The sequence below is a fragment of the Xyrauchen texanus genome, chromosome 17 (assembly GCF_025860055.1).
Source record: "Xyrauchen texanus isolate HMW12.3.18 chromosome 17, RBS_HiC_50CHRs, whole genome shotgun sequence".
Classification (NCBI taxonomy): Eukaryota; Metazoa; Chordata; class Actinopteri; order Cypriniformes; family Catostomidae; genus Xyrauchen; species Xyrauchen texanus.
In genome coordinates, this window is record NC_068292.1 from 42,160,066 (window position 1) to 42,186,178 (window position 26,113).

Here is a 26,113-nt window from a genome sequence, read left to right on the forward strand (position 1 = left end):
GGATTAGCCACTCAAAAATGAAAATTCTCTTATCAGTTACTCACCCTCATGCCATCCTAGATATGTATGACATTCTTTCATCTGCAGAATACAAATTATGATTTTTAGAAGAATATTACAGATTTTTAGGTCCATACAATGCAAGTGAATGGGTGCCGAATGTTTGACACACCAAAAAGCACATGAAGGCATCATAAAAGCAATCCATACAACTCCAGTGTTTTAATCCATATTTTCAGAAATGTTGTTATAGATGTGGGTGAGAAACAGAACAATATTAAAAGTCCTTTTTTGCTTGAAATTCTTCTCCCTGCCCAGTAGGGGGCGATAAGGATGAAGAATGTGAATCACCAAAAACACAATAATAAGAGTGTAAAAGTGATCAGTTTCTCATCCACAGCTATAGCATCGCTTCTGAAGACATTGATTTAACCACTGGAGTCTCATGGATTACATTTATGCCGATTAATGTGACTTTTGGAGCTTCAAAATGCTGGCACCCATTCACTTGCATTGTATGGACCAAAAGAGCTGATAAATTCCTCTTAAAATCTTCATTTGAGTTCAGCAGATGAAAGAAAGTCATACACATCTGGGATGGCATAAGGATGAGTAAATGAGAGAATTTTCATTTTTGGGTCTGGTTTCAAATGATAGAAATCAATAGCGTACGATACTCACTGCCTTACAGTGGAAATAGAGTTTGTATTATTTCTCAGAGACAAATGTGGGCTTCAGGCAAGATAAATGGTATTTTTGAAGGGAGAGAAAAAAGTCTTAACTGAAAACTGTTCAGCATTACTCATTCGCTGCATTCTCTTTTCTTGAGACACCCTGAGCTCACCTACTATTCACAACCTTCAAAGGATTGTTGTTTACCCTTTGGCTGTTATTTTTGCAAATGGAGAATTTTTTTAAAGAAGCTTTATGCAGCTCTTGCCATTAAACAACAATTCATTATGACCTACAGCAAAATGTCAAACTCCAGAAAAAGACAAAAAAAAAAGAAAAGGATCATAAAATGAGTCCATATGACTTGAGGCACATATTTCGAGTCTTCTGAAGCCATACGATAGCTCTACATTTATACATTTACATTTATGCATTTGGCAGACGCTTTTATCCAAAGTGACTTACAGAGCCCTTATTACAGGGACAATCCCCCCTGGAACAACCTGGAGTTAAGTGTCTTGCTCAAGGACACAATGGTGGTGGCTGTGGGGTTCGAACCAGTGTCCAGTGAACTCTATGTGAGGAACAGATCGAAATGTAAGATTATTAGCTTGCCCTCCACTGAATCTTGCGTCAAGTCTGCATATGTGTCCAGAATTTAAAACTGGTGACTATGCATGTGAGAACCAATCCCTTTTTGACGTCAATGACTTTGATGTGCCATTTTTAAATATGTTTCCTTATCGTGTGGATTCAGAATAATTTGAATATGGTGCACTAGTCAAATACTTTTCTTACACTTCAATGGTGTTTTTTGTCCTTTTTGGAGCTTGACAGCCTCTATGAACTGCCTTTGAACTGGTTGAAGATACCACTTTTGCATTACTCTGAAATAATAAACCATATGGATTTAGAATTACATGAGGGTAATTAATGACAGAAAGTTCCTTTTAGGACAAACAATTCCTTTAAACAAAGCAATGTGGAGAAGATTCCAATCAGCTCTTCATATTCCTCTCCTCTGTGTTCTTCGTTATGCCATGCCATCTTCTGGCTTGCTGATGTCTGCACCCTATGTATGAGCTTGCAGGCATCGAATGCTGCTCTTCTGCCGTGTCCAGGGACAGATTATGATTAGCAAAGGCCCTGGGGCCAATTATCTCCAAGGGCCCCCCTCCACCCAAAACTTGTTGAGCGGGGAGTTGGGGGGGAACCCCCCATTCATTGTTCATGCCCAAAAGGGTTTTCAAGTGGGGGGGTCACCACACTAGGTTGTGCAGCCTTAAAGACCAGGGCACCCCCAGGCAGTCAAGCACCCCCTGGTAGTCAAGGGCCTCTGGGCACTGGCCCCATTGGCCCGGTCGGTAATCCATCCCTGGCCGTGTTTGATAGGTGCTATTAAGCGTTGCTTAACTGTTCTTTTGGATCTGCATCAGTGTGGCAGGGCGGGGCCGGGTCGTGATCCTACACACCCGGTCCCGTATTAGGCTAATCAAGCCTTCGAGAGGGATAAAGGTTGACTGCAGAGGATCGTATGGGAGAGAGAGATCATTTACGGACATGTCCATCATGTGTGTGTTTATGTTGTCTTAAGTTTCTCATTAAAATATTATTTATAATCGTCAAGCCAGTTCTCGCCTCCTCCTTTCCATTGATCCCTTTACAATCAGATACACTTAATCTGCTCTGATTCTCCACCCACCTGAGACTCACCTCCTCCAAAAACTCTACTCTGACGTTTAAGGATTCACATATCCGGCTAGACCTCTGTGCGGGCCAGGTCAAAAAGCCAAGTAGCATCATTTTATTGTAGTATAACCTACAGAGTCATAACTATGTCTAAATATATTACTAAATAGGGGCATGTTTCCAGCACCAAGACATTTCTACACTCAAAGCAAAATATTACAGTGCATGAACAACAACAGCCAAGCAGATCACACACTCACTGAGCACTTTATTAGGAATACTATACTAATACTGGGTAGGGCATCCCTTTGCTCTCAAAACAGCCTCAATTCATCGTAGCATGGACTCCACAAGATGTTGGAAATATTCCTTTGAGATTCTGGTCCATGTTGACATGATTGCATCACACAACTTCTGCAGTTTTCTCAGCTGCACATTAGGGCTGCAACTAATGATTATTTTGATAATGAACTAATCGAACAATTATTTGAACGATTATTCAACTATTCGGGCGATTATTGCAAAGATTAATCATTAGCTCTTAGCAGACTATTCAGCTTGTGCCCCGACTTAAAAGGTTGTAATAAACATGCTTACAAACAATAAAGAGGACAACATAATCCTTTAAAAATACCTCTAAATTACATTCACTGAATTACAAGGAAAAAAACATTTTTTATTATGTTTAATTCATTAAAAAACTCACTGCAAAAATAAATCATATGATAATCAAGAATTTTTTATCTTGTTTTCCATTTAAATGATCTAAAAATCCTTAAAACATGATACATTTACTTGAGAAGCAACATATAATATATATAAATATATATATAAGTGTATTTTGTATATATGTGTATTTATCACTTGATTATACTTCTGCCAGTGCAGTAAAGAAAAATATACTCATATACAAGATATATTCTCTAAAAGTCTAAATATCTTATATGATGCTTATCAGGTAAATGTATCTTGTTATAAGTAGGCTATTTTTCGATATATTTAAAAATATTAAAATATTAAATATTGTATTCAACATTCTCCAATAAAAAATGCATTCTGCAGTATAGCTCTTAAAGTCAATGTATTTTGTTTTAAATGAATTTTAGACATTATTTGTGGAAAACAAGCCAAAAAGTCTAATCAAAAATGTATTTTGTTGCCGTGTATAATGGGCTAAGACTACACTCTCTCACCTTTATGTTCTCTTCAATCCATCTTTAACTCACAAAAACAAACTCTCTCTTCTTAATAGAGCTGCATATTGCCAATTTTCTTCACGATAAGATACACACCATGAAATAAACAGTATATTATGATTCAATACGTCACAAGCAATCATGTTATAATCTAGCTGCAGCAAACGTGCACAAGAGACAAGTGTCCCCGTGCTACAATGTGCATCAGTCAGGTGCAGTTTTAATCTCTACCCTTTTCACGTGAGTCATAGAAGCGGCACTGACCACACAGGGAAATGTCATTTTCTGAGTTTGTTTATGACCCACAGTTTTGAGCAGGGTGGGACAGAGAGGCGTCTGGGTAGAGCAAGGATGGGGGGAATGAGGAATCAGGTCCACCTGTGTGCCACATCGGTCTCTCATTCCAGTGAGAGGGCAGCGGGAGTATTTAAGGAGAGGAGACAGCGGCAGAGAGAGAGAGAGAAAATGAGAGAGAGAGACCACAAAGTTGTCTCTCTGTGTGTCAGTGTTATGCGGAAAAGCAATATGTGTTGGAGCTGCTGAAAAGCAGCTGTGTTGTAGTGTTTAATGTACACTGAAAAGTGCCACATTATAGTGTCTTACGTGTTTGTCAAGCTGGTCCCAGCTTCCTCCTTGCCCATCTTGTGAACTTTGTTACATTGGTGCCGAAACCTAGGAAGGAGGAAGGATGTGCCTTCAAGGAGTCCTTGCCACTGACTGAGGATTGCTTGATCCGGTGGCACTGGAGCACCGCATCAACCGGCAAATGAAAGGGACAACTGAGGGGTCAGTGTTATCACCTGGCGTCATGGACAGAAGCACAGTGAGCTCTCCCTCCCCCTCCTCTCCCTCATCTTGTTCCCAGGAAGTTGTGGGTCATCCTGATGCACCTACGCTCCCTCCTTAGAAATGGGGGGTGTAGGTCCCAGGCTGGAGATTTCCCAGACCTGAGTTTGGTGATGGGGGTATGTGGCGAGTAGGGCAGGGCCGAGAGGGCATCTGGGTAGAGCGAGGCTAGGAAGATTAGTGGTGAATGAGGTCCACTTGTGTGCCAGACCGGTCTCGCGTTCCAGTAAGGGGCAGCAGGAGTATTTAAGGAGAGGAGACAGCGGCAGAGAGAGAGACACACACGAAGCTGTCTGTCTGTGTGTCAGTGTCGTTAGTGTTATGCTGAAAAGCAATATGTGTTGTAGTGTTTAATGTCCACTGAAATGTGACAGAGATTTAATGGACATAAACATGCTCGGCTCGATATATGAAAATCTTTTATATGTGCGATGTGAGCAATATTACTGTCCTGAATTTTAAACAATTTGGCCAATTGTTTCCATTGATTGGTGAATTCTAAGGCAACAATTTACGTCTATAACATTTCTGTGACATTACACTCACTTGTATAATGCGTTTTGGGCACAGCGATTAATAATGTGTATTAAAAATCTTTGATGCTTGCCCAGTCTCAAAGCCCACAGCACATGCCTGGTACAGAGGGGTTAACGTAGCCTTTCTTTCAACTCGAACAAGTCTGGCCACTCTCCGCTGACCTCTCTCATCAACAAGGTGTATCCACAGAACTTCCGCTCACTGGATGTTTTTGGCACCATTTGGAGTGAAAATTCCAGGAGATCAGCAGTTACAGAAATACTCAAGCCCATCTAGCACCAACAATCATTCTATGCTCGAAATCACAGAGGTCAAATGTTTTGCCCTTTCTGATGGTTGATGTGAACATTAACTGAAACCCCTGACCCGCATCTGCATGATTTTATGAATTGCATTAATGCCACATGATTTTCTGACCACACAAATAACTTGGTATACTGTAGGTGGTCTAATAAAGTGCTCAGTGAGTTTATGTCATGTTTATTATAATGCAATGTGGCGTGGGAATATGGAACAATGAGATTATATTGTGGGTGGGGCTAACAAGCAAAGCCTGAACACTGAAGCTTCATTAAATAAAACAAAAATGAAAATGAAAATAAAGATTATATATGGTTTAAATAAGGTATTTGTAAACATTAGTGTGGCGATGTGGGCGTGTCCGAGCGACGTCTGTGGAGAGGTCAGGAGAGGAAGAGTGGTAAGGATTGACACCTGTGGGAAATCACCTCTAACAGCTGTTTTGTGTTGGAGTGAGAGCTGGAGAAGGATAAAATGGCAGGCCAAACTGCCAGAGGGGAGAGAGAGAAACACACAAACCTCACTGTGTATGTTTATGTTGTGCTGAAAAGCAAACCGTTTTGTGTTACACTGAAAAGTGCTTGAATAAAAGACTTAAGTTGGACATTTTACCCGGTCCTCGCATCCTCCGTCAGTAAAGAGCTAGTGATCTGTCACAATTAGTTAACATGAAATAACAATGAACAAAACTTATAAACACTGGTTAATGTTAATCCCAAAATACACTAGTACATATGTTCACATTAGTTAATGCAGTATGAACTTAAATGAACTAATATTGGACAATTATGATTAATAAATATTGTTAAAATTATTGTTCAGTCTTTGTTCATTCATAATATCTAAAGGATTTACAAATGTACTGTAAATGCATACAATTTTGTTACCGTTACATCTGTAAATACAAATTTCTATACAGTGTATTCAGTTATTGAGAAAAAAAAACCCTGCCCGCATCAGTCCAGAGCTGTAAAATCATTGTTAACGTATATTGGGGTCGGAAAATCCCTGTGCCGTCATATTCTATACGATTCCTTTGTGTTTTGATTTAGAGCCAGCGAATGTTTAACATGCCTCTGAGGCCGAGCTAAATATCAGACCTCACTGTTTCCTGTGAGCAAACACACACTTACACACTCTATTAACACACATACACACACTAGGCATTCAGCAAAAACCTCTGTTTTTCCCATCTGGAAGAGGTAAAGTTGGCACATGAAGCGTATTGCGTATGAAGGCACTTGAACTGACACTGGTTTCAGACAGTCTTCTGATCTAAAACAAATTCAAGTGAACTTAAGGCACAAACAAGACCATCAAAATATAAATAAAATAAATAAAATACAATTCTGATTCAGCATTTTTCTTTATTTTTAGTCTTGTTAGTCATTTATTTTTCTCTTTTTGTCATTTTATTTGTTTTTTAGTCATTCGTTTTCTAGTCAAAATATCTAAATATTATCAGAAAAAGACGATATAAAATGATATAATATAAATATCAAATAAATAATAATAATGCAAAATAAGCATGAGATTTGAATTTTTTTTAATGATTTTTAGGCTTAAAACAAAACGAAAAATACACTTAATTCAAAGAGAAATAAAGTTAATTTTGTATTAGTATTATTTATTTTTTATAAATATTATTTAATATATTTGATATTGTTTTAATGATATTTAGACATGTTTTTATATACATTTCGATATTAATGTGAAAACAAAAAACGTAACTTTTTTTGTTTTTGTTGCAGTGAATCAAATATCTAGATAATACAGTGCCTATTATTGAATTAATAAAAATTATAAAGCAGATAATTAAAAACATAATGTTTTCAACTGTTCTTTATTACAAAATGTTAATAAATTTACATGAACCTTCTTACCTCATGCACAATTTTGGGATAAAATACAATAGTCAGTGAAGGACACACCTATTCTGCTTTCAAACTGAACAGATAAATGCATCTCAGAAAGGATCTAATGCAAATATTACATTCTGACATCTCTTGATGCCTTCCTACCTCCGTATAAAGCCTGTCAAGGCAACATTTTATGACACAACCAGAGAGAGATTTGGGAGTTAATCTAGCATCAGATTTCTGGCTCTGGAGGCCCAATGTGTAACTCATCATTGAAGGAAAAGTCTGTTAAATACAGATTAGTGATCCAGAGCAAATGTCAAGCTTGGCGACTACCACTGCCTCACTCTGAACCACTATCAACTGTGTGTGTGTGTGTGTGTGTGTGTGTGTGTGTGTGTGTGTGTGTGTGTGTGTGTGTGTGTGTGTGTGTGTGTGTGTGTGTGTGTGTATGACTAAATTCTTCTGTGATGCACGATTTTGCCTCTCTGCTCCACGTGCATGCATCTGTTACCAGCATGTTTGAAAGATCCCACACAGCAGTTTCCAAATGCAAGTACAGCCAGTTCTGTTGTCTTTCTTGCCAAATATGCTGTTTTAAGACAATGCAGCTGGTCTGTTGCACTTTTAGGATCCTTAAAGCATGAAGAGATCATCTGAGAGGTTTTTACCTCTTGATAACACAAAGGGTGCGCGATTGAGCAGTTTAAAGGGATAGTTCACTTACAAATTAAACTTCCTTCATAATTTACCATTCCAAACATATGAATTTCTCTGGTTTGAACTGACAAAGTCTACGGTAACTCGGATAACCGCTCTGTACAATTGTGGTGAAATGTATAGCATCTCCGAATGCTGTTCTGAGATGCGGGCCGGTGCTGTTTTGGCAGCACGAGGGGGATCTACACAATATTAGGCAGGTGGTTTTAATGGCAGTTGAATTACTTTACATTTTTAGCACTAAACAATGTGTGTTCTGTGAGCTTCTCTCAAGGCGCTCTTGAATGTTCAATGGACGTCAAGATGTTTCCGGATATTAATTCATATTTTAACAGAATATTTTAAGTTGTGTGGGTTTGGAACGATATGAGGGTGAGTAAATGATGACAGAAATTACATTTTTAGCTGAACTATAAGTATACATTCTTCTCCTACTAAAATGGCTCATATAATTTGATCTTTGAAGAAATTAGAAACAAAAAGTTTGAATTCAATTTGACTTTTACTTGCAGAATGGATTGTTGCTTACTGGCTCAAGTCACAAACAAAAAACGATCTTCTCTTGTCATCTCCCATAACTCAAGTTCTCCTGCTTCCAGCTTACTCAAACAGGGTGTGGAGATCAAATAAACTGCAAATGCACGCAGAGTTCACAACCCAAACCAGCCACGGCAACAGCTGCTTTTACATGAACAGAATGCAACGCAAACGACACCCTCTTCCAACCACCATGGACGGCGTGTGCAACCACCAGCTAAACAACACAGAGTTGCTCATTAGCACCTCTAGGCTGTGAGTGTGTGTTTGTGAATGTGTGTGTGTATGTGTGTGTGTGTGTGTGTGTGTGTGTGTGTGTGTGTGTGTGTGTGTGTGTGTGTGAGTGTGAATTTATCACTTTATGGGGACCAAATGTCCCCATAAGGATAGTAAAACCCGAAATTTTTGACCTAGTGGGGACATTTTGTCGGTCCCCATGAGGAAAACAGCTTATACATCATACTAAATTATGTTTTTTGAAAATGTAAAAATGCAGAATGTTTTCTGTGAGGGTTAGGTTTAGGGGTAGGTTTAGGTTTAGGGGATAGAATATAGAGTTTGTTTAGTATAAAAACCATTATGTCTATGTAAAGTCCCCATAAAACTTGGAAACACAACTGTGTGTGTGTGTGTGTGTGTGTGTGTGTGTGTGTGTGTGTGTGTGTGTGTGTGTGTGTGTGTGTGTGTGTGTGAGTGTGTATTTATCACTTTGTGGGGACCAAATGTCCCCATAAGGATAGTAAAACCCGAAATTTTTGACCTTGTGGGGACATTTTGTCGGTCCCCATGAGGAAAACAGCTTATAAATCATACTAAATTATGATTTTTGAAAATGTAAAAATGCAGAAAGTTTTCTGTGAGGGTTAGGTTTAGGGGTAGGTTTAGGTTTAGGGGATAGAATATAAAGTTTGTACAGTATAAAAACCATTATGTCTATGGAAAGTCCCCATAAAACATGGAAACACAACATGTGTGTGTGTGTGTGTGTGTGTGTGTGTGTGTGTGTGTGTGTGTGTGTGTGTGTGTGTGTGTGTGTGTGTGTCTCACAGTGCTGAAGCTGGGAATGAGTCTGAGTGTGGAGCCGCTATCCAGAGCGAACGGGAGGAAGTGTTTCATGGCCAGTGAGGGCGGTACAGCAGGCAGAGGAGCTCGAACCAGTCCTGGCACCAGTCCACTCTGACATGGATTACCTGAAGATGAGAAGAAAAAAAGAGAGAGAGCGAGAGAGAGAGATCAGAAGTTTTGCAAATAAATTATAAGATGAACCCATTGCTGGTTTTATTGTGGTTCATCAGTGCACATTATAAAAAATAAAACAATCTTTCATCATAATCTTTCAACAAATGTAATAACTTGCTCCGCCTCTGAAAAAGCTTTCCTTTTCAGCTGACATCATCAAACCCTCTTACATTTTAGCCCCTCCCCTCCATCCACCATGGTCTTTGTATGTTGCATTCATTGTTTTTCTTTTGTTGTTTCGAAAGTGAAAAACAAAATATAAATTTTTTAAAAGAAATTGTTTAAATCCATATATTCAGAAGCAATATAATAGGTGAGGGTGAGAAACGGATCAAAATGTAAGTATTTTTTTACTCTAAATCTCCACTTTCACTTTCACTGTTCTGAAAGTCACATGCGGTGCCCATTTAGTTTCACTCTCACATCTGAAGTCGAAGGTTAAAGTGGATATTTAGAGTAAAAAGGATTTAAATATTGTTCTGTTTCTCACCCAAACCTATTATATAGCTTCTGAAGATATAGATTTAACCACTGGAGTCAAATGGATTCCTTTCATGTTTACTTTATGTGATTTTTGGAGCTACAAATGTCACCATTCACTTGTATTGTGATGACTTACAGAGCTGAGATATTTTTCAAAAAATCTTTGTTTGTGTTCTGCTGAAGAAAGAAAGTCATACACATCTGGGATGGCATGAGGGTGAGTAAATGATGAGAGAATTTTCATTTTTGGGGGAACTATCCCTTTAACATGATTTTATTGTGATGAGATCATTACTAACTTTTAGTGTAAAGTCCAATTTTACAATTTCTGTGCCATGATGACAAAGCTGCAAACTCTGAAACAACGGCAAAAACACAGTGTGTATATATATATATATATATATACACATACACATACACAAAGTATCAGTGCTCTACACCTAAAATCAATGTCAAATAAATGTGGATAAGTATGTTGTTCAAGCTAGTTACTCCAGCTTTAAACCAAACCCAAAAATCCAGTTGATAGCAATGTTGTTCCTGGACCAACAAGGTTACAGATCTAGAAAACATTATACAGGGCAAAATCCCAGTAAGTGTGGCATTCATGAGATCAATTCAAGCAAGACTTGATGATTCAGAACATTTATTTCCATTCATGGCACGCCACAATGCTTTGCCATTGCCACACACTTTGCCAGATTACTTGCCAACAATCCAGATACAACTAGATATGAAATGACATCATGATTCTCATAACATGTTCTCTGATATGCCGTTCACCATTTATCATGCTACCCCAGTACTATTCATTTTTGTGCAATATGCTTAGTGTCAAATAGATAGACCGTATTGGCTGTTATATGTAATAGCATTAGACAAAAACTCTAGGCCTAGCGGGAGAAACATAAACCAGTGGCGGAAAACAAAAGTAAATGGCTTGTTTTATTACAGTATGAGTTTGTGTGGGAGGGATTGGAAAGGCAGATTTTTATAGCACATTACATTACTACACCAACGAAGAAATAAAAAAAACAGGTTTCTGTATCCAAATGGAGACAAAGCCAAAGAAATAAAAATAAAGACAAAAATTAAATGCAGTGAAGAAAATGGGATTGCTCCGAGGTTACTCTTTCAAATCTCTGGGAACTTGATAGGAGTTCTTGTTTGCATTTCATTTAAATATCAGCTTTATATCAGATGTTTCTCCTAAAATTCCTTAGTAACTATTAATAATAATGAGACAAGTGTTGGCACACTGTAAGAACAGAGCTGTAAAATAACCTCAGCAGCAAAGCTCAGATCATTTAGTCTCAGGAGAACTTTTTGAGAATTATTTTAGTTATGTTGGCTTGAGAAATCTCTTGGTATCTTGGCAAAACCGAGCACAGTGTGAGGCATTGTTGAGAGCTCTTCTGAACTCTAGAACTTCAGCTAAAGTCTCCATTTGTGCTCCTCTCATTGCTGTCTATGATTAAGATATTGAAGAGGTCTCATTTGTGATGTTTATTTCAAATGGGTTTAGGTGTGATATAGCCAAAATAAAATCAATTAGTTTTCCCTCCTAGTTTTGATTGTTCTCCCTTTATTCTCATTGCGGACTAGAAAATGACATTTTATCTTTCCAAAGTGATAGTTTTCTGTGCACCATCTTAAAACTAATTACAAAACACACCGCAACTAATTCTTCTAGTCCTTCAGGTCCTTGGAGAGGCCAAATAAAAAAGAGAATAATAAAGAAACATACCCTTGTTAAAGGCATGGTTTAGTACACCACATGTCTTTGTGCAAGTGCAAGCACGTTTTCATTCTCCCTCAATAAAGCATGTCACCTCCAGGCCTTCACATTCACAACTTGACTCTGACATGAAACATGACATCAGGTTAGAAGAATGCCGTCACTGAGCCAGGCATTGAACACGAAAAAAGAATAAACAAACTGAGTGACAGCAGGAACTGCGGCGGAGGATTCGCTGCTCCGACATTAACCAGGAGGCCGTCTTCAGTGATAAAAGTATCTCTGTTTTATGTCCTTGGGGTTTTGAAAAGTGTTTCAAGTTTTGATTAATGATTATTCATTGTGTGCACCAAACAGCCAAAACATAAACGCTAGTGAACTCCTAAAAGGTGATATAAACTTTTAGCAGATATACAGCACACATTTAAAAAGTACAGGGGGCAGTGCCCCCTCAGCCAGACCACTGTCCCCCGACTTAACTTTTAAATGTGTTTTACGTTTTTGACAGCCAGCTTGAACATTCAGCTCGGTTGTAAAATAAATTAAATGAATAAAGCAAATTCATCTATTCATCTATCAACTATTTGTGGCGAGTAATTGAACGTTTCAGGTGGGGACAGGAGTTACGCTGTCGGGCCAATCGACTGCTCTCTTCTTAATTAGAAAAATGTTGTCTGCCATGTAATTCAATCAGAGGTCAGAGGCTCAATGGCTAAAAGAAGGAAATGCATTTAAGAAAAGGAATTTACCTAGGATAAGCATTTAACTAAAGGCAGAGGTTATTTGCACTTAGTGTAAAAAGCAACAAAAAGCATATTCTGTGCACTAAGTGCAAACAGCGTTACTCTAGTGCAAATAGTGGCAGATACTCTTACACCCCTGTTTAAATACTAGCATACAGTATAGTGGCATCACTGCAGCTTATTGTTTATTTGGAGTCCCACAGACACCCTACACCAACCCCTACTCCTAGCCTTACCTTACAAAAATTAACCATGGTTTAACTACAGTAACCACAGTATCACCATGGTATTTTTCTAGTAAAATCATAGTGACCACAAAATTAAACATGGTTTCTATTAACTACTATTAACAACGCTACTGTAGTAACACCATGGTTAGTACATCAGAACTATATATTTTCCACCAAAACACATTGTTACTACCATAAAACCATGGTTCATTTTATAGTCAAATACGTCTCTCAACACCCCGACCTTCACTGTGACCAAATCACTGTGAGGAATCTCTTTTATTTGTTACTATGAGTAATATTAAAGGAAATATTAAGAGTAGAGACATGGGAAAAATGTAGGTCAAGAAGTGGGATTCGAACCCAGATCTCCAGCATGACAACATATACCATCGATACACCCAGAGCTACAACAGCCGAACATAGGGGCTCCGTTTGTGATAAAATCATGTATTTCCACCAGACTACTGGAGGGCAAATAGTCACTTAGGCTTTGTTCACACTACAGGAAAAATCAGATTTTTCCTCAAATCCGAGTTACATGTGGCCAGATCTGTTTTGTCAGTTCAGACAACAGTCGGTAATGCATTTGTATCCACTTTAGTTGAGTATATTCAGCATGCATGAGATTTTAGCAATGGATGTTTTACCATTGATTAAGCATTTCATGAGGGCAGTATCCAAATATGGACATTCTTCACAGACAATGGCTTAAAATTGGGAGAGGTGGCATATGCAATGTTTGTTGCATCCCATACAGGATGCCTTTTATCTTGGAGTCCTGTATTTTAGCATAGAGCAAAAAAAGATCCCATATTGAAGGCTTTGCGTCCCGTATTAAAGCATAAAAAGGACCCATGTCCTGTGATGAAATGCTCAAAATGCTCAAGCGTCCCGTATTCGCGTGACATTCAATACTTTATCACGTTGTGGTTTCTCACAACCGGTATGGGTTACTGCACCTTAGCACATATCTTTGGGTAAGTTAAGCCAATTTCTGTATCATTATAAGAGGTTTGCAGTGCTTTGCGTGCCCTGTAACATATAAATGACATATGGGTAGGGTGGCCGGGACAGTCCCGTATTAAAGCACTTTTCTAGTGTCCTGACTTATTCTGAAAAAATCGTGTTTTGCTCCGTATTTCCCCTCTCATAAACTTTCTCTATCACCTATTCAGCTTTCTTAGTCACACGAGTATTCTATTTTTTAAAAGCTATTTTTTTAGTTTTTTTTTGTGAAGCAAATTTCCAAATCTGACAAGGTGCATGCAAGTGAAGGACTTTTTGCTTATCATTCTGTTGTGCATGGCCATAGATTTCGGTCAGATGACTGCACTGCGAAATTAATCAAGATATTTTATGATCCGAAATTTTCTTCTGCCCGCACCAAATCTGAAGCTGTCATATGCAATGTACTCGCTTTTGTGCAGCTGGACTATCAGAAATTAATGCAGCATGGCAACACACATTTCATCTCTCTTGGTCCAGCTCTTGAAAGAATACTACACATTTCCAATGGTCGGCGTGCATACTTTCTTTCTCAAGAAAATGCCCAAAGAGACATTTTCAGTGATACTTGCATCAAACTTTAGATTTTAATGGTGTACTGGAGACAGTAGAGCAAGACCACATATCAGCCACAGAAGTGGCTTTGCACATTCAAGACCTGAGAAAAGTCTTGCAGGCTATGCTGGAGGAATCATTCATACCCTCTGACATTAAAAAGCAGTTGGATGCCCTGGTTGAAGCTGGTGACTTGCGAGCGGGTGATTTCTTTTGCGCAGTGAGAAACTTTTATTCAGCATTGGTTAATTACCTCCAAAATTGGAGATGCTCATTGGAGAACACAGAAAAACTTGAGTGGGCCCTACTGAGAGACATCCCAGATTGGAAAGACATTCAGAGCAGCCTCGAACACTTCTACTCCAGAATCACTGCTCTCAGTTTGACTGACGAAACCACGCTCTTTGATGAGTGGGCTTGCTCGAAAAAACATTGTCTCTCGTCGGCCGTGTCTGAGCGATGGACAGACGTTTTTCGTGAGCTCTGGAGAGCAAGACCGTAAACTTCGGTTTCTTAGCCAAGGTCGTTGAGTTTGTTTTATGCCTGCCTGGGACATCTGCATCTGTGGAGCGTGTGTTCTCATTAATGAACGCAGCATGGACACCAGATAAATCTCGACTAAGTGTAACAGTCATGAAGGCAATGCTATTCGTACGTCTTCATTTTGGACTGGACTGCGTTTCATCCAGAAGTGATGACCTCTATGCCCTGTTCCCTAAAGACCTTCCACTGCAAGAGTTTTGTAGGGCTGAAATGTGTAATAAAACAGGTTGAACTCACTCTTGAAGTCATTTTTATTGAAAGTTCAGTTTGTAACGATCCTACTGCATGGCCATCATTATTGTATTACATTCAAAGTGCCCTGTGAAGGCATTAATTATGCTATTCGGAGCACAGTATGTTTTCTCATCACGCAAAAGCAAATTATGAAAGAAACCTCACATGATATCCGATCTGACCGTTCAGACTGAGACGCATTTAGAAAAATCAGATTTTAATCCCATTCCAAACCACCTATGAATGTGGTTTGGATGAGGCTTGTAAAAATTGGACTGAATGTGTTTTTGTCCTGTTCAGACTACAGAAACATAAATGGATTTGATTGACAGCATCCAAAAAAATCTTTTTTTTCTTCCTGTGTGAACATAGCCCTAGTTATCCAATCTCTTAATACACTTCATTTTGAACCCATTAGCCAGTTTAATGTCTCTGCCCCATCGCAAAAAATTTAAATACGCCAGCTTTCATTTGATCAGTAGTTGACCCCAAATAAATCTGTCATGGCTGTCTTGAGTTTGGTCTGAGTAGTGGTGGGCGGAGTTAGTGTAAATAGCCTCTGTCAACAAGATGGGCTATTTGCACTTAGTGTAAACTAAATTATAAAACTAAAAAGTGCAAGCATAAGTGGAGAGATGTGTTCTTGAAGACAAGAGGTTTAACAGCAGCACTCGGTGAGTTCAGTTGTTTGTGAGTACAGCGGTTTACTACCTTTTGCTGTGTTTTGTTTATGAATATAAGTGTAGTTGTCTAAAACATTATTTAGGTTGATAAAAAGACAGAATTCATGCATTTATTTACATTTATGCATTTGGCAGACGCTTTTATCCAAAGCGACTTCCAGTGCACTTATTACAGGGACAATCCCCCCGGAGCAACCTGGAGTTAAGTGCCTTACTCAAGGACACAATGGTGGTGGCTGTGGGGCTCGAACCAGTGTCCTTCTGATTACCAGATTATACCAGTTATGTGTTTAGACCACTACACTACCACCAATCCATGCAGTCAAACAAACAAAATTCCCAGCAAAATTCCATCTAATTGAATAAAGTTTTGGAGATTTTATTCATTTAATTTTAAGATTTCTCAATTCAGTTTCATAACATTTTGTTTTGAAATGGAAACTCTTAAATATCAGAAATATTAAATATAGGCAATTTTTGGGAGTGTGCGTTCCAGAGAGTCATTTGATTAGACATATATTAGACAAAACATTTTCAGATTTTGCTTTTAATTTTGGGCATATTTTAAAGTGCTGACATGCCACGATTTTAGACACATGTATACAGGCAAAGGATAAAGAAACGTCTTCTGGCAGCAGCCTCTGATTCACAACAGTTACCAGGAAGCAGGGCTTGACTGGTAATCTGGCATCCCGGACATTTTCTCAGTGGGCCAACGCACTTTGGACTGCCATCGGGAGAACCGACCGAGCCGGTAGGTTGGCCACGAAACGGGCCGAACGGGCCTCGATAAGCTAAAATAAGCCTCCGCATTATAGAGAACGGACCACAAAACGGCGCCGCAATATGCCGAAAAGGTCCCCCGCTCGCACAACAACTTTAGGGCCGGTTGCAATGTAAAATCCCGGGCCGATTTCTCTTCCCAGTCCAGCCCTGCCAGGAAATGATCATATATCATGCGCTCCGCTTTAGGAGGTGTTTAGGTTAGTTTAGATTGCAAGCCTCAATCCAGTTTTATCGATAGAATGTTTTAGTTCTCTCATTAGTAATTTTAGTTTAGTTTATTATTTTATTAACATTTGCCTCAAGCTTATTTTTAGGTAAGGTAATACTGTACCTAATTCATTATTAGCAAAATGAGAAAATGAGCATGCAAGAAATTGTAACCGTCAAAGCTTTTTTTCATTTTAATAGATTTGATTTATTTCTAACGTTTGGTGATGTTTCAGTTTAGCGTGTGCATCTGAATATCTATCAAAGACATGACTCATGCTGCCTTTCAGATGGCAACAAAATGTAGGCTATTAGTGGGGAAAAAAAACAGCAGCAGCATCACATCTTAGGGTAAAGTGTCCAATCTGTGCCCCCTTCAAAATTTCAAATGCCCCCTCGGGTAAATTATCCTGGCTCCGATTCTGTGAGCGCTTCATGACAACACAAGCTAAGAAAACAAAACAAGCAATTTTTAGTGTTTTTTTTTTTTTTAAAGGAGCAGGACTTATTAAATTGTGATAGTTATGAGACTTTTTGACACTGTGCCCATTGCCTGAGGAAGCATGTGGTCTTTTACGGCTCTGTTTTCTGTTTCAACGAACAGTACTCTGGAAAATATCCAATCTTCTCTGCCCTGCAGTCAGTCGTTATGCTGCTTTCGGTGAGCTGTATTGTCAGCACCTTCTTGCTCTCTTACTCAAGAGTTGAAAGAAACCTCTCACACTTCTAAGGAATTATCTAAGTCCTTTTGAAAGGAACTAGGAGAAAGCCTTGCTAAGAGAAGATGAGATTGCACAGTGGCTCAAAGTGTAATTGGACACTCCAGGATGAACTTCAAAGACATTAGTCATTACTCTTACAGTTCATACAAAATCTTTGTTTAAACACTGACCCTTAACACTTAGTTTACTCATTGTGGCAGGGCGGAGGGCGGAGCCGGGTCATGATTCTACACACCCGGTCCCTTATCAGGCTAATCAAGCCTCCGAGAGGGATAAAGGCCGACTGTGGAGGATGGTGCGGGAGAGAGAGATCATTTACGGACATGTCCATCATGTGTGTGTGATTGTCTTTGGTTTAAGTTAATCATTAAAATATTATTTATGTCGTCAAGCCGGTTCTCGCCGCCTCGTTTCCATTGAACTCCATTTACACTGGTGCCGAAATCCAGGTAGGAGGAGGGATACGCCGTTGCAGATTTCTCGCCACTACCATCCACCCCAACGGAGGAGCCCGGCCGCCTGGAAGTGGAGGAACGGCCGCCGACCGCGAGGGATGAAGGGGCGGTCAGGGCCGCTGCCAGGGGCAGAGGAGTCCCCTACCAGCCGCTGAAATGCGCCGAGGTCTGAGACCACCGACCGCGAGTGGGGAGGGGCTCGCTGCCGACTGCCTGGAGCAGGAGAACCGCTGCCAGGGGCGGGGGAGACCCCTTCTGTTCCCCGAGAACGCGGCGGGGCGTTCCGTCCGCCAGGGGCTGGAGGACTGCCTCCGATCCACCCAGAGGGGCTCGGTTGTCATCCGTTAGAGGGTGGAGGATTGGCCGAGGAACAAGCTATGGCATATCGGAGAACTGGCGAGTAAGTGTTTTATTTTTTTCATCTCTCTCTCCTCTCTCTCTCTCTCTCTCTCTCTCTCTCTCACTGCTGCTCCGCGTTGGCCTTTTCCCTCTTTTCCCCTTAAATTTTACAGTGTTTTTTTGGGGGGTAATACATGGTTACAGGAAGTACCCCATCCCCCCCCATTTTTATTTCTGTTTCCCTCCCCTTGTCCCCTCCCTCATCCAGGTAGATGGGAATGAGGCACGCCCCTCCCCAGGGAAAGAGGGGTGTACGTCATGCCTGGGGCTCTCCAGCCTGAGAGAACAAGGGAGAAATGTGGCAGGGCGGAGGGCGGGACCGGGTCATGATTCTACACACCCGGTCCCTTATCAGGCTAATCATGCTATTTGCACCCTGGCACCCATTACAATTAGTGGCAAATACTATTCGCAATACAACCCCAGTGCAAATAATGGTAGATACTAATTGCAGCCTAGTGCAAATAGTTTCAGATACTATTTTCATCCATATGTAAATACTAACATACAGTATGAACATCTCTGCAGTGTTTATTGTGTTATTTTGAGTCCCACAAACAAACTACATTAACGTTTAAACCTAACCTTAACCGTACCTTAGAAAAAATAAACTTGGTTTTACTACAGTAACCATGGTTTCACGTGGGAACGAGTACAGACCCCACCTCTGGATCAAACCCTTCTGTGCACTATCCGAAATTCACTGTGACCAAATCAATGCAAATTATTACATTTTGATCTATTATTTTAAGCAGTATTAAAGGAAATATTAAGAGTGAAAACAGGAAATCGGATGGGAAAAAGAGTGGAACAAAACGCCTATTCAAATCACGGTCGCTAGGACAACACTATACATTCACACACTGTCTTTACACCCCATGCCACTGCAGTGACAAATATTGGTTAGTTTGTCCTATATTTCTGTGGCTCCACCAGACTGTTGGGGTGCAAATAGCTGCCCTGTGTGGAAGATCCTATTTACACCGAGGTGTAAATAGACATTCAGAATACTTTTTGGGGTCACTGTTGTTGAGGCCAAGAATAAACCTTTGACCCTATTCACTCATCAACACCCACGACCAGCCAGGCCCATTAAACATCGCTTAAACACACAGCTATCTGCTCATATCTCTGCTGCAGCGATCGCAATAAGGCAACATAGGGAAGCGAAGTGTGTATATGTGTGTGTGCTGAAGAAACTGCCTGTAGTGCCATCTCCGTATCTCCTCATATGTGCCCGTCAACTTAAAACAGTTTGCAATGCTCGCAGCAGTGCTGACTGAGAGCAAAAATTATTTCTGGAGGACAAAGATGCCGTGTAAATAATTAATGAACATCCTCCGCTGTGTTTGCCCACCGCTCAGTTTCTCCTAGACTTGATCCAGACTGCTTTTTCCATATGTCACTTTATATATCAGACTAAAAATTCACACTGCATAGAGCAGGGAGCCCTTTCCTCTCAAACTTTCATTGAACACTTTAAACTTTAAAGGAATGTTCCGGCACAGAGATAATATTATTGACTTGCCCCTCAATTAAAGCAGGTAAAGCTAGCAGCTTTAATAAAATACGCACAAAGACAATGTGCACATAGGAAAAAAAATCTGCCTGATCTCATGGAAATTATGTAACTGAAGTGACACATCACAGCAAAATGATATTACCTGGTCCATTACACCTATTGCGGAAGTTCCGAGGTGAAATGTCCACTAAGTAGCGCTAAAAGCAAGTATGATTTTCTCCAAAACAGGTTTTTACAAGTTTTATGTTTTGACATCTTTTATCACTTGTCATAACTAGACTGGACTACTGTAACGCTCTCATTGCAGGCCTCCCTGCATGTGCAATTAGACCCCTGCAAATGATCCAGAATGCAGCAGCACTTCTGGTCTTTAATGGACCAAAGAGAGCGCATGTTACAACACTCCTTGTCTCTCTCCACTGGCTGCCGGTTGATGCACGTATCAAATATAAAGCTTTGATACTGGCATACAGAACAGTCACTGGGTCTGCTCCAACATACCTAAAATAATTTCTGCAGAGCTACACACTCACTAGAAGCCTGCCTAAGGAAAGTCGCCTTTTCTTACCAACTCAAACAGGCACCAAAACACTTTACCAGACTTTCGGCTTCATCGCACCACGTTGGTGGAATGACCTGCCCAACTCCATCCATTAAGCTGACTCACTTTTCGTCTTCAAAAAACAGTTAAAAACACATCTTCTCCATGAGCACTTAACCAGTCACAAAAAAAACTAAATAAAAATTATTCTTGTTGCACTTTAATCTGTTTTGAATATCGCAAGTGCAGTCCTCTATTAGTTGAGCTACCACACAATCTGACCTCACATAAACAAGCCTGTAAATGCACTTGGTTATGTAATGCAAACATAAACTGTATAATCTTACAAGTCGTGCATGACAGTATAGTGTTTTGATAGCATTGTATGAGGACAGGAGGAAAAGTAAGTGTTTATGAACTGATAATCTGCCATTTTACTCGTGATTTGTGTGAAGGGGAATAATGCGCAATTGAACCGCACAGTATGGGCTCTGTTGTTAATTAAACTAAATTAAATAATTAATATGTACCAAGTTTTGAAGTTCCCTGTATAATTCAAAGCCTTCGCAGAGAGAACATTTCTATCATATGTTGGCAAAATGTACATTCTTACTGAAATATATCTAAATTAATCACAATCAATTAAAATCAGAACAGTGGCATAGCCACGGGTGTGCCAGGGTCGCAACTGCCACCCAAAAATTAAGCTTGCACACCTAAATTAAATGACAGGTTTTTTGATGCTTAATTATAGTATGTAGGGATGAAAAAGCATTATTTTTATGCTGTTACAATGCGGTTCAAAAATGTGATATGTATCGTGATGATTGGACATTTTTTTATTTTTTATTATTATTATTATTATTATTATTATTTTACAAGCGTCTGTATCCAATACACGCAATGTCGTACACATGCGTTACGAGGGCATACACATCTGTGGGAACTGAAAGTGAAACCATTTAAGCGAAAGTAATACAGGGTGCGGGAGAGAGAAGGACCTTTTTTTAGTCGGGAGGGATCTGATATCCATCTGATGTGTGAGAGAAAATTAGGTTACGTTCACACAGTCATTGTTTGGTTAGGGTTAGGTCATGGCGACGTCCATAACATCAGTCTCTCTAATAAAAATTGACACTGTGCTATTAAATAATACGTCCAAACGTGGCGTGAGTTCATCCAACAGATCATAATGAACCAACTGCAGCTTTGAATGATTTTTTACCGTGTGTAGAGTGCAGCTTTTGTTTCGTGCAGGTCGTGCCCGTGAGCAGCAAGTGGAAAACGGCAGCTGAATCTCCGCGAGTTAACGAAACAGCACATGTAACGCACGAGACACGCGCCAGTACAGTGGCTCTATGACATTAAATGACATGACTGCCAACAAGTTATCCAGTACAATTGCGTTCACACAATGCAGGTTTGCAGAAAATGTGGTTGTGAATCCTGAAATTTTGCGGGTGTCAGTTTGGTAATAGAATGCAATTGTCATGAGCTTCAATGTTAGTGCCATTTTATTCTACTACATATAATGCTGAATAAATATGTATAATTATTTGGGCTGTCAATCGATACAAAATTGTAATCGAATTAATTACATGGTGTCCCGATTAATTAATCGCGATTAATTGCATTTAATCGCATATACAAATATTTGCTGAGAAAGCCCCTCATATAACAATAATTCAATATATAATGATGAAATAGTTATACATAGTTATATTTAAATATTTAACAATTATATATATACATATAAAAATATACAAAATATTCAGATAATTAAAATGCATTACATTCTTGTGGCAGAAGAGTTCATCATTAATAAGACAATACACAAGTGAATTTATCAATCAGTTTGAGAATTATTATGAGGGCTTGTTTAAGGACCCGACAATTTACACCTGCATCAGACATGCTTGTGTAACGTCTCAGGTGCATTGCATCACAAACATAAAATTTTTAGGTCACTGTGTCAAGTTAAATATAGTTTAATACTTAGAACACATCTTGAGATCCCTTAGTTCAGATTTGCGCTCCATCAAGTGTTTTTAACGCAAGAACATAACGCATGTTTGTGTTGTTGCTGCTGAAGTGTTTTCTTCACTGTATAAACCGCGCATTGCTCATACAGCTGAAGTTTCACTTACTGCCCTCTGGAGTAAACAGGTGGTACTACAAGCTTGCACATTTTGTATGCAAAATTGCATACATTTTTTAAACTCGTTATTTTTTATCAAATTAATCACACTGAATTAACGTGTTAAATCAAGAACCCTAATAATAATGCAATGCCATGTACAATGTCTGATGTACTGATGTACAATCCCCAAGTCTGATTTTATGTCATCAGTACATTTAAGTAGGGTTTTAAGTTGGAACATTATTTAACTGGATAAGCATGTTTTTTTAATCCCAGAACACCTCTGATGGATCATATAGCACATATAGACAGTGCTAATTTTTTTTTGTTTTGCATATGTCTTTAAAATAATAATAATAATAAAACTTTCAAACAGAATTGTTCACGAAACTGAACCGAATCGTGAGATGAGTGAACCACCACTTGGATGATGCAAAGGCAGTCATAGTGGACCAGTATGCTCACCACACACCAGCTATTGGTGATGAGGAGAGTAGGGTTAAAGAGCCAATTAGTGGATGGGGATTATTAGGAGGCCATGATTGAGAAGGGCCAATGGGGGGAATTTAGCCAGGACACCAGGATTACACCCCTACTCTTTACAAGAAGTGCCCTGGGATTTTAATGACCACAGATAGTCAGGACTTCGGTTTAACGTCTCATCCGAAGGACGGTGCCTTTTTACAATAGAGTGTTCCCATCACTACACTGGGGCATAAGGACCCACACAAACTTTAGGGTGAGCACCCCCTGCTGGCCTCCCTAATACCTCTTCCAGCAGCAAACTTAGTTGTCCCGAGGAGGTCTCCCATCCAGGTACTGACCAGGCTCAACTCTGCTTAGTTCAGTGGGCAACCAGTCTTGTGCTACAGGGTGATATGGCTGCTGTTTATGAACCCCTGATATGCAAATCTATTGTGCATAATCAGCGGTCTACTTACAGTCTGTTTGCCTCATGTCAGACATGGTATTATCCTTTATTTATACTGGCTTAATAGCCTCCCTGTACTCCATAAATACAAAATGTTCAAAAAAGATTTTGAATCTTCTTACAGCTGTGCATACTTCTGTTCAATGCAATGCATTCCTGATTTATTTCTTATGCACATTTAAGTTTTTATCACAAATTAATGTAACTAAAATCTGGTGTATTATTGGTGTACGTTTTTTCTGTATTGTGCATATTGTACCACCATTTATATTTTTGTCTTTAGCATATTTTTTTAAATAATGACGAATCATTCCAGAACATATTATTAAGCCTCATATTTGTATGTATATTTACAGGCCTACCTACTCCATGTATTTATTTATATTTAAAGTAATTTAAACGTAACACAGAGCTTAAAAAAATATAGCCAACAAAAAAATGTGATTCAATGGTTGTTTATGGTCATTTTATTATTTTACTTTAGTTCTTGCAGACCCAGTTTTCTCTTGGCACACCCAACATTTTGTTTCTGGCTACACCACTGAATCAGAATCGAAATTTGAGCTTCCGAATCGGAAACAAATCAAATAGGGACACCCGGCCCCCAAGTGAAGACAATAGAAATGTTTAAAGAGTTGTTTTTTCACCCTTGAAAAGATTATTTTCCATTGTTTCCAGATTTATAGTTTAAAATTCCCTCTAGTAAAACCTTCCTTGCAGTGGTCAGGAAACACTACCCATATGCTCTACAATCTGAGGTTATTAAACAAATAAAATAAAAGCTCTGAGGTTGACCACACGGCATTTTGTGCTGTCATCAGCCACATCAAAACAAGATCTACACTGGGCTAAAGACAGAAAGGTAAAAATGACGCATTTTTGACATTTCTACCTTTACAATAAATCTATTCATGTCAGGTAATAGTTCACTTAGAGATAAGAATCAACACAGATACGATCCAAACCAGCATCCGTGTTCGACTACTCAACCAGCACAAAAAACTAAATAACGATTCTTGCCCTGGAGGATTACGTGTATGAACATGTTCAATGTTTGCATTGCATGTAATCATACAGCTGACATAACACCATGGATCTGTCCCAAAACCTAGTAGTGCGCTTTACGTGAAGCACATGAGAGATTCGACTCTCAATTGATTTAAATATAAGTTTGAGTTATTGAATACTTAACCAATCAAATTCATGGGTAAAATGCACAGGTATTATTTATATTTGTAAATATCATATTTCAGATGGACAAGGGGAAAAAATGCCACACAAATGACAAACAAATAATGAATGCATCAAACATAATATCTACATCAGACGCCTATTGTGAGATCCTTTTTCTCCTTGCATTCAGAATGAAATCAACTGCAAGACACATTACTACAGACTACAAGCTGTCAAACACGTTTCCTAAAATCCTCTAATCCTTTCTATTTTGCCGTGGCTCTTGCACCGCAAACCACATCCCCGTTTACTCTCCTCCTCTGCAACAAATCAAGTGTCAGCTTCTCTGGAATGCTCTACATACAAAATTCCCACTATGAAGCCAAGAGTCAGGTGAATTAAGGACTGACTTCAAACTTCAAATTTGAAAACAAATGTTTAATTAAGCTTGAATATGTGGATCCCACAGCATATACAAGGGCCCTCCAATAGGAGAAAACTGGCCCCAGGGCCCTTGCTAGTCTTAATCCGCCCCTGCCAATAGTCTATAAGTGAGTCAATAAAACACAACCGCAGACTTTCAAACAGCACTCACGCTGGGGTCATTGTTGACAAGGCGCAAAGTCTGACTTAATCCCAACAGTATTGCACTGATTTGTGGAGTGAATAGAACATCAATCCCCTTCTTTATACAAAGGCATGCACTTACCAAAATACATGCTCTCCATGGTCCTCACGCGTCCAGATCTGTGGCATCCCCATACACCGCTGCCTTCAAGAGTGAGTCCATGTTCTCAGCAGCGTCTCATCTGTATGTTTGACAGAGCGTCCGTGACACTGCGAGCTTCCACAACACTGTGGTCCGTAATTTTCTCGTGTTGTCTTGGTGGCTCTGTGTGTTTGTGGCTGTCTGTGTCAACTGGCTCCTAACGCTCAGTGAGATCCTACTTTAGAAGAACTCTCGGTCATGTGCTCTCAGTCTGTCTCTCTCTCTTGCAGCTCCCAGCTCTGTCCTCTTATCGTCAGCTGTGGCTCTGCGCGAGGTGATTCTCTCACCTGTAATCTGACTCCTCGTTGAATGAGCTCTCTCCGTGGTGCCAATATCAGCATCTGTGGTGGGAGTCGAGCGGCGGCTGCTCATTTGTTCTGCCTGAGTGTTCCTCAGCGCTCGCTCGCTCACTCTCTCTCTCTCTCTCTCTCTCTCTCTCTCTCTCTCCTTATCTCTATCTTTTTCTTTCACCTCCTCCATCTCACCTCTCATATGCTCTCTCTCTCTCTCTCTCTCTCTCTCCAGTGATATGGGGACTTCTTTAAAAGGTAAAAATTATTCATGGATAAAGTAAACAAGATTTTGCAATAAGTTTGCTTTATTTATCTAGAAAGAAAATGTGGTGCTTGCTCATGCATATGTCACTGCCTTGATGC

The 26,113-nt window shown here is 39.5% G+C and overlaps 1 protein-coding gene across 2 annotated transcripts in view; it reads right to left on the reverse strand.

Moving 5' to 3' along the window:
• The window catches only part of LOC127657807 (zinc finger protein 385D-like), a 100,760-nt gene extending 74,923 nt beyond the window's left edge, over window positions 1-25,837 (reverse strand). For both annotated transcript variants that reach the window (XM_052146723.1, XM_052146722.1), the window contains exons 1-2: window positions 25,398-25,837; window positions 9,404-9,546 (exon numbers count right to left, since the gene is read on the reverse strand). In XM_052146723.1, the coding sequence (XP_052002683.1) occupies window positions 9,404-9,546; window positions 25,398-25,416 (162 nt within the window). In that variant the 5' untranslated portion in view covers window positions 25,417-25,837. The remainder of the gene's footprint in view (window positions 1-9,403; window positions 9,547-25,397) is intronic.
• Between the last annotated feature and the right edge of the window lie 276 nt (window positions 25,838-26,113).